This window comes from Heterodontus francisci, chromosome 20 (genome assembly GCF_036365525.1).
Source record: "Heterodontus francisci isolate sHetFra1 chromosome 20, sHetFra1.hap1, whole genome shotgun sequence".
Classification (NCBI taxonomy): Eukaryota; Metazoa; Chordata; class Chondrichthyes; order Heterodontiformes; family Heterodontidae; genus Heterodontus; species Heterodontus francisci.
Genome location: NC_090390.1, coordinates 88,963,343 through 88,975,356, shown reverse-complemented (window position 1 = coordinate 88,975,356; position 12,014 = coordinate 88,963,343). Strand labels below are relative to the sequence as shown.

The 12,014-nt window shown below is 42.3% G+C and overlaps 1 protein-coding gene across 1 annotated transcript in view; it reads left to right on the top strand.

Moving 5' to 3' along the window:
* The window catches only part of LOC137380986 (inactive pancreatic lipase-related protein 1-like), a 106,909-nt gene that overhangs the window by 9,115 nt on the left and 85,780 nt on the right, over window positions 1-12,014 (top strand). The window contains exon 2 of the mRNA XM_068053406.1: window positions 3,350-3,398. Coding sequence (XP_067909507.1) covers window positions 3,350-3,398 — 49 coding nt within the window. The remainder of the gene's footprint in view (window positions 1-3,349; window positions 3,399-12,014) is intronic.

The following is a 12,014-nucleotide window of genomic DNA, read 5'->3' as shown; positions in this document are numbered from 1 at the left end:
AGGACTGAGGGAGGTGCGGACTGAGGGAGGAGAGGACTGAGGGAGGTGAGGACTGAGGGAGGAGAGGACTGAGGGAGGAGAGGACTGAGGGAGGTGAGGACTGAGGGAGGAGGACTGTGGGAGGTGAGGACTGAGGGAGGTGAGGACTGAGGGAGGAGAGGACTGAGGGTGAGGACTGAGGGAGGTGAGGACTGAGGGAGGTGAGGACTGAGAGAGGTGAGGACTGAGGGGGGAGAGGACTGAGGGAGGTGAGGACTGAGAGAGGTGAGGACTGAGGGAGGAGAGGACTGAGGGAGGTGAGGACTGAGGGAGGAGAGGACTGAGGGAGGTGAGGACTGAGGGAGGGGACTGAGGGAGGTGAGGACTGAGAGAGGTGAGGACTGAGAGAGGTGAGGACTGAGGGATGGGAGGACTGAGGGAGGAGGACTGAGAGAGGTGAGGACTGAGGGAGGAGAGGACTGAGGGAGGAGAGGACTGAGAGAGGTGAGGACTGAGAGAGGTGAGGACTGAGGGAGGAGAGGACTGAGGGAGGAGAGGACTGAGAGAGGTGAGGACTGAGGGAGGAGAGGACTGAGGGAGGTGAGGACTGAGGAAGGAGAGGACTGAGGGAGGTGAGGACTGAGGGAGGTAAGGACTGAGAGGTGAGGACTGAGGGAGGTGAGGACTGAGGGAGGAGAGGACTGAGGGAGGTAAGGACTGAGGGAGGAGTGGACTGAGGGAGGAGTGGACTGAGGGAGGAGAGGACTGAGGGAGGTGAGGACTGAGGGAGGAGGACTGTGGGAGGTGAGGACTGAGGGAGGTGAGGACTGAGGGAGGAGAGGACTGAGGGAGGAGAGGACTGAGAGAGGTGAGGACTGAGAGAGGTGAGGACTGAGGGAGGAGAGGACTGAGGGAGGAGAGGACTGAGGGTGAGGACTGAGGGAGGTGAGGACTGAGGGAGGAGAGGACTGAGGGAGGAGAGGACTGAGAGAGGTGAGGACTGAGGGAGGTGAGGACTGAGGAAGGAGAGGACTGAGGGAGGTGAGGACTGAGGGAGGTAAGGACTGAGAGGTGAGGACTGAGGGAGGTGAGGACTGAGGGAGGAGAGGACTGAGGGAGGTAAGGACTGAGGGAGGAGAGGACTGAGGGAGGAGAGGACTGAGGGAGGTGAGGACTGAGGGAGGAGGACTGTGGGAGGTGAGGACTGAGGGAGGTGAGGACTGAGGGAGGAGTGGACTGAGGGAGGTGAGGACTGAGGGAGGTGAGGACTGAGGGAGGAGAGGACTGAGGGTGAGGACTGAGGGAGGTGAGGACTGAGGGAGTTGAGGACTGAGGGATGGGAGGACTGAGGGAGGAGAGGACTGAGGGAGGAGAGGACTGAGAGAGGTGAGGACTGAGGGAGGTGAGGACTGAGGGAGGAGAGGACTGAAGAGGAGAGCCCTGAGAGAGGAGAGCACTGAGGGAGGAGAGGACTGAGGGAGGAGAGGACTGAGAGAGGTGAGGACTGAGGGAGGTGAGGACTGAGGGTGAGGACTGAGGGAGGAGAGGACTGAGGGAGGAGAGGACTGAGAGAGGTGAGGACTGAGGGAGGAGAGGACTGAGAGGTGAGGACTGAGGGAGGAGAGGACTGAGGGAGGTGAGGACTGAGGGAGGAGAGGACTGAGGGAGGTGAGGACTGAGGGAGGAGAGGACTGAGGGAGGAGAGGACTGAGGGAGGAGAGGACTGAGGGAGGTGAGGACTGAGGAAGGAGAGGAATGAGGAAGGAGAGGACTGAGGGAGGAGAGGACTGAGAGAGGTGAGGACTGAGAGAGGTGAGGACTGAGGGAGGAGAGGACTGAGGGAGAAGAGGACTGAGGGAAGTGAGGACTGAGGGAAGTGAGGACTGAGGGAGGTGAGGACTGAGGGAGGAGAGGACTGAGGGAGGAGAGGACATAGGGAGAGGAGGACTGAGGGAAGTGAGGACTGAGGGAGGAGAGGACTGAGGGAGAGGAGGACTGAGGGAAGTGAGGACTGAGGGAGGTGAGGACTGAGGGAGGAGAGGTCATAGGGAGAGGAGGACTGAGGGAAGTGAGGACTGAGGGAGGAAAGGACTGAGGGAGAGGAGGACTGAGGGAAGTGAGGACTGAGGGAGGAGAGGACTGAGGGAGGAGAGCACATAGGGAGAGGAGGACTGAGGAAAGTGAGGACTGAGGGAGGAGAGGACTGAGGGAGGAGACATAGGGAGAGGAGGACTGAGGGAGGTGAGGACTGAGGGAGGTGAGGACTGAGGGAGGAGAGGACTGAGGGAGGTGAGGACTGAGGGAGGAGAGGACTGTGGGAGAGGAGGACTGAGCGAAGTGAGGACTGAGGGAGGAGAGGACTGAGGGAAGTGAGGACTGAGGGTGGAGAGGACTGAGGGAGGTGACGACTGAGGGAGGAGAGGATTGAGGGAGATGTCTGAGGGAGGTGAGAACTGAGGGAGGAGAGGACCGAGGGAGGTGAGGACTGAGGGAGTTGCGGACTGAGGGAGTTGCGGACTGAGGGAGGAGAGGACTGAGGGAGTTGCGGACTGAGGGAGGAGAGGACTGAGGGAGGAGAGGACTGAGGGAGGAGACATAGGGAGAGGAGGACTGAGGGAAGTGAGGACTGAGGGAGGTGAGGACTGAGGGAGGAGAGGACTGAGGGAGGTGAGGACTGAGGGAGGAGCAGACTGAAGTAGAGTAGGACTGGTTGAAGTGAGGACTGAGGGAGGTGAGGACTGAGGGAGGTGAGAACTGAGGACTGAGAGGACTGAGGGAAGTGAGGACTGAGGGTGGAGAGGACTGAGGGTGGAGGACTGAGGGAGGTGAGAACTGAGGGAGGAGAGGACCGAGGGAGGTGAGGACTGAGGGAGGTGAGGACTGAAGGAGATGAGGACTGATGGAGATGAGGACTGAGGGAGATGAGGGCTGAGGGAGGTGAGGCGTTCCGCAGGTTTAGGATACTGGGAAAGAAAGAGGCAAAGGGGAAGAAGGTGCGGTGAGTCCCGATTTCAACACAGCGAGGAGTGAAGGAGGAGGAAGAGTTTAGGATGGAGTGATCTGAATGCATGAGGAGCAAGAGAAGTGAGCTCAGAGGAACTAGTTAGTAACCTGGAAGATTGCAGATCGTTGACGATCACAGATTTAGATTTGATGCTGTAACAAACACTTAACGTGGATTAAGGAGGCCCTGTCTAATAGCTCAGTACCTCCCTTGAGTGTCTGTAACACTAACATTGCAATGTCCTAAACTAATCTGTTTTAAAGAAAGATGATGGAAAGTATTCCGAATGGGAAGTGTCTGTTCCAAAGTTTGTAGCTCTGGCCCATTTGTGCTGTGCTGATCCCAGCAGCTGCATTTCTCTTCCAGATGCTGAGGCTGTGGCTTCCCATCGCCTTCTTTCTCACCCGTGTCAATGGTAAGGAACCTGGAAAAGTTTCTTTTTAATGGGAATGCTCAAGATAAAAGTTATCAGCTTTGGCCAAAGAGCAGGAATGGTAGACTCATGGCTTTGTTACTGCATTGGTCACTCCGAAGTAACAGGTTCAAATCCCACCAGGGCACGTTGGAAAATTGAAATCATGAGAAAAGTGACTGTGAAAATCGCCCCAATCATTATCGAAATCCAACTCGTTCAGTGAGATCGTTCAGGGAAGGGAAGCTGTCAGTATTAACCAGTCTGGGCTATCAGTGACTCAACACTATTTGTGGTCTCAGGACAACTTGAGATGGGTTGTCTAATCACTGTCGCCCCCATTCCAAGAACAAATAAATTAAAATAAAATGTACCAGGACAGGAACGGGTTAGATACAGAGTGAAGCTCCCTTTACACTGTCCCATCAAACACTCCCAGGACAGGTACAGCACGGGGGTTAGATACAGAGTAAAGCTCCCTCTACACTGTCCCATCAAACACTCCCTGGACAGGGAGAGTATGGGGTTAGATACAGAGTGAAGCACCCTCTACACTGTCCCCCATCAAACACTCCCAGGACAGGTACAGCACGGGGGTGAGATACAGAGTAAAGCTGCCTCTACACTGTCCCATCAAACACTCCCTGGACAGGTAGAGTATGGGGTTAGATACAGAGTAAAAAAAGAAAAAAAAAACAGGGTTAGACACAGAGTTAAAAAAGAAAAAAAAAACGGGGTTAGATACAGGGTAAAAAAGGAAAAAAAAGGGTTTAGCGACAGAGTAAAAAAAGAAAAAAAATGGGGTTAGATACAGAGTAAAAAAAGAAAAAAACGGGGTTAGATACAGAGTAAAAAAAGAAAAAAAAGGGTTTAGCTACAGAGTAAAAAAAGAAAAAAAACGGGGTTAGATACAGAGTAAAAAAAGAAAAAAAGGGTTTAGCTACAGAGTAAAAAAAGAAAAAAAACGGGGTTAGATACAGAGTAAAAAAAGAAAAAAAAGGGTTTAGCTACAGAGTAAAAAAAGAAAAAAAACGGGGTTAGATACAGAGTAAAAAAAGAAAAAAAAGTGGTTAGATACAGAGTAAAAAAAGAAAAAAAAATGGGGTTCGATACAGAGTTAAAAAAGAAAAAAAACGGGGTTAGATACAGAGTAAAAATGAAAAACAAAACGGGGTTAGATACAGAATAAAAAAAGAAAAAACAGGGGTTAGATACAGAGTAAAAAAAGAAAAAAAACGGGGTTAATTACAGAATAAAAAAAGAAAAAAAAACGGTGTTAGACACAGAGTAAAAAGAGAGAAAAAAAACGGGGTTAGATACAGAGTTAAAAAAGAGAAAAAACGGGGTTAGATACAGAGTAAAAAAGAAAAAAAAAGGGGTTAGATACAGAGTAAAAAAAGAAAAAAAAGGGGTTAGATACAGAGTTAAAAAAGAAAAAAAACGGGGTTAGATGCAGAGTAAAAAAGAAAAAAAAAGGGGTTAGATACAGAGTAAAAAAAAAAAAAAGGGGTTAGATACCGAGTTAAAAAAGAAAAAAAACGGGGTTAGATGCAGAGTAAAAAAGAAAAAAAAAGGGGTTAGATACAGAGTAAAAAAGAAAAAAAAAGGGGTTAGATACAGAGTAAAAAAATAAAAAAACGGGGTTAGATACCGAGTTAAAAAAGAAAAAAAACGGGGTTAGATGCAGAGTAAAAAAGAAAAAAAAAGGGGTTAGATACAGAGTAAAAAAAGAAAAAAAACGGGGTTAGATACAGAGTTAAAAAAGAAAAAAAACTGGGATTAGATACAGAGTTAAAAATGAAAAAAAGCTGGGGTTAGATACAGAGTTAAAAAAGAAAAAGAAAACGGGTTAGATACAGAGTAAAAATGAAAAAAAAAACGGGGTTAGATACAGAATAAAAAAAGAAAAAACCGGGGTTAGATACAGAGTAAAAAAAGAAAATAAACGGGGTTAGATACAGAGTAAAAAAAGAAAAAAAAGGTGTTAGATACAGAGTAAAAAAAGAAAAAAAACAGGGTTAGATACAGAGTAAAGCTCCCTCTACACTGTCCCCATCAAACACTCCCAGGACAGGTACAGCACGGAGGTTAGATACAGAGTAAAGCTCCCTCTACACTGTCCCCATCAAACACTCCCAGGACAGATACAGCACGGGGTGAGATACAGAGTAAAGCTCCCTCTACACTGTCCCCATCAAACACTCCCAGGACAGGTACAGATTGGAGGTTAGATACAGAGTAAAGCTCCCTCTACACTGTCCCCATCAAACACTCCCCAGGACAGGTACAGCACGTGGTTAGATACAGAGTAAAGCTGCCTCTACACTGTCCCATCAAACACTCCCTGGACAGGAAGAGTACGGGGTTAGATACAGAGTAAAGCTCCCTCTACACTGTCCCATCAAACACTCCCAGGACAGGTACAAAACGGGGTTAGATACAGAGTAAAGCTCCCTCTACACTGTCCTCATCAAACACTCCCAGGACAGGTACAGCACGGGGGTTAGATACAGAGTAAAGCTCCCTCTACACTGTCCCATCAAACACTCCCTGGACAGGTAGAGTATGGGGTTAGATACAGAGTAAAGCTCCCTCTACACTGTCCTCATCAAACACTCCCAGGACAGGTACAGCACGGGGTTAGATACAGAGTAAAGCTCCCTCTACACTGTCCCCATCAAACACTCCCAGGACAGGTACAGCACGGGGGTTAGATACAGAGTAAAGCTGCCTCTACACTGTCCCATCAAACACTCCCTGGACAGGTAGAGTACGGGGTTAGATACAGAGTAAAAAAAGAAAAAAAAACCAGGGTTAGACACAGAGTTAAAAAAGATTAAAAAAAACGGGGTTAGATACAGGGTAAAAAAGGAAAAAAAAGGGTTTAGCTACAGAGTAAAAAAAGAAAAAAAACGGGGTTAGATACAGAGTAAAAAAAGAAAAAAAAGGGGTTAGATACAGAGTAAAAAAAGAAAAAAAAGGGTTTAGCTAAAGAGTAAAAAAAGAAAAAAAACGGGGTTAGATACAGAGTAAAAAAAGAAAAAAAAGGGTTTAGCTACAGAGTAAAAAAAGAAAAAAAACGGGGTTAGATACAGAGTAAAAAAAGAAAAAAAAGTGGTTAGATACAGAGTAAAAAAAGAAAAAAAAATGGGGTTCGATACAGAGTTAAAAAAGAAAAAAAACGGGGTTAGATACAGAGTAAAAATGAAAAACAAAACGGGGTTAGATACAGAATAAAAAAAGAAAAAACCGGGGTTAGATACAGAGTAAAAAAAGAAGAAAAACGGGGTTAATTACAGAATAAAAAAAGAAAAAAAAACGGTGTTAGACACAGAGTAAAAAGAGAGAAAAAAAACCGGGTTAGATACAGAGTTAAAAAAGAAAAAAAACGGGGTTAGATACAGAGTAAAAAAGAAAAAAAACGGGGTTAGATACAGAGTAAAAAAGAAAAAAAAAGGGGTTAGATACAGAGTAAAAAAGAAAAAAAGGGGTTAGATACAGAGTAAAAAAAGAAAAAAAACGGGGTTAGATACAGAGTTAAAAAAGAAAAAAAACGGGGTTAGATGCAGAGTAAAAAAGAAAAAAAAGGGGTTAGATACAGAGTAAAAAAAGAAAAAAAACGGGGTTAGATACAGAGTTAAAAAAGAAAAAAAACGGGGTTAGATACAGAGTTAAAAAAGAAAAAAAACTGGGATTAGATACAGAGTTATAAATGAAAAAAAGCTGGGGTTAGATACAGAGTTAAAAAAGAAAAAAAACGGGGTTAGATACAGAGTAAAAAAGAAAAAAAAAGGGGTTAGATGCAGAGTAAAAAAAGAAAAAAAACGGGGTTAGATACAGAGTAAAAAAGAAAAAAAAAGGGGTTAGATGCAGAGTAAAAAAAGAAAAAAAACGGGGTTAGATACAGAGTAAAAAAAGAAAAAAAAATGGGGTTCGATACAGAGTTAAAAAAGAAAAAAAACGGGGTTAGATACAGAGTAAAAATGAAAAACAAAACGGGGTTAGATACAGAATAAAAAAAGAAAAAACCGGGGTTAGATACAGAGTAAAAAAAGAAGAAAAACGGGGTTAATTACAGAATAAAAAAAGAAAAAAAAACGGTGTTAGACACAGAGTAAAAAGAGAGAAAAAAAACCGGGTTAGATACAGAGTTAAAAAAGAAAAAAAACGGGGTTAGATACATAGTAAAAAAGAAAAAAAAAGGGGTTAGATACAGAGTAAAAAAAGAAAAAAAAATGGGGTTAGATACAGAGTAAAAAAAGAAAAAAAACGGGGTTAGATACAGAGTAAAAAAGAAAAAAAGGGGTTAGATACAGAGTAAAAAAAGAAAAAAAACGGGGTTAGATACAGAGTAAAAAAGAAAAAAAGGGGTTAGATACAGAGTAAAAAAAGAAAAAAAAACGGGGTTAGATACAGAGTTAAAAAAGAAAAAAAACGGGGTTAGATGCAGAGTAAAAAAGAAAAAAAAGGGGTTAGATACAGAGTAAAAAAGAAAAAAAAGGGGTTAGATACAGAGTAAAAAAAGAAAAAAAACGGGGTTAGATACAGAGTTAAAAAAGAAAAAAAACGGGGTTAGATACAGAGTTAAAAAAGAAAAAAAACTGGGATTAGATACAGAGTTAAAAATGAAAAAAAGCTGGGGTTAGATACAGAGTTAAAAAAGAAAAAAAACGGGGTTAGATACAGAGTAAAAAAGAAAAAAAAAGGGGTTAGATGCAGAGTAAAAAAAGAAAAAAAACGGGGTTAGATACAGAGTTAAAAAAGAAACAAAACGGGGTTAGATGCAGAGTAAAAAAGAAAAAAACGGGGTTAGATACAGAGTAAAAAAAGAAAAAAAAAGGGGTTAGATGCAGAGTAAAAAAGAAAAAAAAAGGGGTTAGATACAGAGTAAAAAAAAAAGGGGTTAGATGCAGAGTAAAAAAGAAAAAAAAAGGGGTTAGATACAGAGTAAAAAAATAAAAAAAACGGGGTTAGATACCGAGTTAAAAAAGAAAAAAAACGGGGTTAGATGCAGAGTAAAAAAGAAAAAAAAAGGGGTTAGATACAGAGTAAAAAAAGAAAAAAACGGGGTTTGATACAGAGTTAAAAAAGAAAAAAAACTGGGATTAGATACAGAGTTAAAAATGAAAAAAAGCTGGGGTTAGATACAGAGTTAAAAAAGAAAAAGAAAACGGGTTAGATACAGAGTAAAAATGAAAAAAAAAAACGGGGTTAGATACAGAATAAAAAAAGAAAAAACCGGGGTTAGATACAGAGTAAAAAAAGAAAAAAAACGGGGTTAGATACAGAGTAAAAAAAGAAAAAAAAGGTGTTAGATACAGAGTAAAAAAAGAAAAAAAACGGGGTTAGATACAGAGTAAAGCTCCCTCTACACTGTCCTCATCAAACACTCCCAGGACAGGTACAGCACGGAGGTTAGATACAGAGTAAAGCTCCCTCTACACTGTCCCCATCAAACACTCCCAGGACAGATACAGCACGGGGTGAGATACAGAGTAAAGCTCCCTCTACACTGTCCCCATCAAACACTCCCAGGACAGGTACAGCACGGAGGTTAGATACAGAGTAAAGCTCCCTCTACACTGTCCCCATCAAACACTCCCCAGGACAGGTACAGCACGGGGTTAGATACAGAGTAAAGCTGCCTCTACACTGTCCCATCAAACACTCCCTGGACAGGAAGAGTACAGGGTTAGATACAGAGTAAAGCTCCCTCTACACTGTCCCATCAAACACTCCCAGGACAGGTACAAAACGGGGTTAGATACAGAGTAAAGCTCCCTCTACACTGTCCTCATCAAACACTCCCAGGACAGGTACAGCACGGGGGTTAGATACAGAGTAAAGCTCGCTCTACACTGTCCCATCAAACACTCCCTGGACAGGTAGAGTATGGGGTTAGATACAGAGTAAAGCTCCCTCTACACTGTCCTCATCAAACACTCCCAGGACAGGTACAGCACAGGGTTAGATACAGAGTAAAGCTCTCTCTACACTGTCCCCATCAAACACTCCCAGGACAGGTACAGCACGGGGGTTAGATACAGAGTAAAGCTGCCTCTACACTGTCCCATCAAACACTCCCTGGACAGGTAGAGTACGGGGTTAGATACAGAGTAAAAAAAGAAAAAAAAAACAGGGTTAGACACAGAGTTAAAAAAGAAAAAAAAAAACGGGGTTAGATACAGGGTAAAAAAGGAAAAAAAAGGGTTTAGCTACAGAGTAAAAAAAGAAAAAAAACGGGGTTAGATACAGAGTAAAAAAAGAAAAAAAAGGGGTTAGTGGTTAGATACAGAGTAAAAAAAGAAAAAAAAGGGTTTAGCTACAGAGTAAAAAAAGAAAAAAAACGGGGTTAGATACAGAGTAAAAAAAGAAAAAAAAGGGTTTAGCTACAGAGTAAAAAAAGAAAAAAAACGGGGTTAGATACAGAGTAAAAAAAGAAAAAAAAGTGGTTAGATACAGAGTAAAAAAAGAAAAAAAAATGGGGTTCGATACAGAGTTAAAAAAGAAAAAAAACGGGGTTAGATACAGAGTAAAAATGAAAAACAAAACGGGGTTAGATACAGAATAAAAAAAGAAAAAACCGGGGTTAGATACAGAGTAAAAAAAGAAAAAAAACGGGGTTAATTACAGAATAAAAAAAGAAAAAAAACGGTGTTAGACACAGAGTAAAAAGAGAGAAAAAAAACTGGGTTAGATACAGAGTTAAAAAAGAAAAAAAACGGGGTTAGATACAGAGTAAAAAGAAAAAAAAAGGGGTTAGATACAGAGTAAAAAAAGAAAAAAAAATGGGGTTAGATACAGAGTAAAAAAGAAAAAAAACGGGGTTAGATACAGAGTAAAAAAGAAAAAAAAGGGGTTAGATACAGAGTAAAAAAAGAAAAAAAATGGGTTAGATACAGAGTAAAAAAGAAAAAAAAAGGGGTTAGATACAGAGTAAAAATAGAAAAAAAACGGGGTTAGATACAGAGTTAAAAAAGAAAAAAACGGGGTTAGATGCAGAGTAAAAAAGAACAAAAAAGGGGTTAGATACAGAGTAAAAAAAGAAAAAAAAGCGGTTAGATGCAGAGTAAAAAAGAAAAAAAAAGGGGTTAGATACAGAGTAAAAAAAGAAAAAAACGGGTTAGATACCGAGTTAAAAAGAAAAAAAAACGGGGTTAGATGCAGAGTAAAAAAGAAAAAAAAAGGGGTTAGATACAGAGTAAAAAAAGAAAAAAACGGGGTTTGATACAGAGTTAAAAAAGAAAAAAAACTGGGATTAGATACAGAGTTAAAAATGAAAAAAAGCTGGGGTTAGATACAGAGTTAAAAAAGAAAAAGAAAACGGGTTAGATACAGAGTAAAAATGAAAAAAAAAACGGGGTTAGATACAGAATAAAAAAAGAAAAAACCGGGGTTAGATACAGAGTAAAAAAAGAAAAAAACGGGGTTAGATACAGAGTAAAAAAAGAAAAAAAAGGTGTTAGATACAGAGTAAAAAAAGAAAAAAAACGGGGTTAGATACAGAGTAAAGCTCCCTCTACACTGTCCTCATCAAACACTCCCAGGACAGGTACAGCACGGAGGTTAGATACAGAGTAAAGCTCCCTCTACACTGTCCCCATCAAACACTCCCAGGACAGATACAGCACGGGGTGAGATACAGAGTAAAGCTCCCTCTACACTGTCCCCATCAAACACTCCCAGGACAGGTACAGCACGGAGGTTAGATACAGAGTAAAGCTCCCTCTACACTGTCCCCATCAAACACTCCCCAGGACAGGTACAGTACGGGGTTAGATACAGAGTAAAGCTGCCTCTACACTGTCCCATCAAACACTCCCTGGACAGGAAGAGTACAGGGTTAGATACAGAGTAAAGCTCCCTCTACACTGTCCCATCAAACACTCCCAGGACAGGTACAAAACGGGGTTAGATACAGAGTAAAGCTCCCTCTACACTGTCCTCATCAAACACTCCCAGGACAGGTACAGCACGGGGGTTAGATACAGAGTAAAGCTCGCTCTACACTGTCCCATCAAACACTCCCTGGACAGGTAGAGTATGGGGTTAGATACAGAGTAAAGCTCCCTCTACACTGTCCTCATCAAACACTCCCAGGACAGGTACAGCACAGGGTTAGATACAGAGTAAAGCTCTCTCTACACTGTCCCCATCAAACACTCCCAGGACAGGTACAGCACGGGGGTTAGATACAGAGTAAAGCTGCCTCTACACTGTCCCATCAAACACTCCCTGGACAGGTAGAGTACGGGGTTAGATACAGAGTAAAAAAAGAAAAAAAAAACAGGGTTAGACACAGAGTTAAAAAAGAAAAAAAAAAACGGGGTTAGATACAGGGTAAAAAAGGAAAAAAAAGGGTTTAGCTACAGAGTAAAAAAAGAAAAAAAACGGGGTTAGATACAGAGTAAAAAAAGAAAAAAAAGGGGTTAGATACAGAGTAAAAAAAGAAAAAAAAGGGTTTAGCTACAGAGTAAAAAAAGAAAAAAAACGGGGTTAGATACAGAGTAAAAAAAGAAAAAAAAGGGTTTAGCTACAGAGTAAAAAAAGAAAAAAAACGGGGTTAGATACAGAGTAAAAAAAGAAAAAAAAGTGGTTAGATACAGAGTAAAAAAAGAA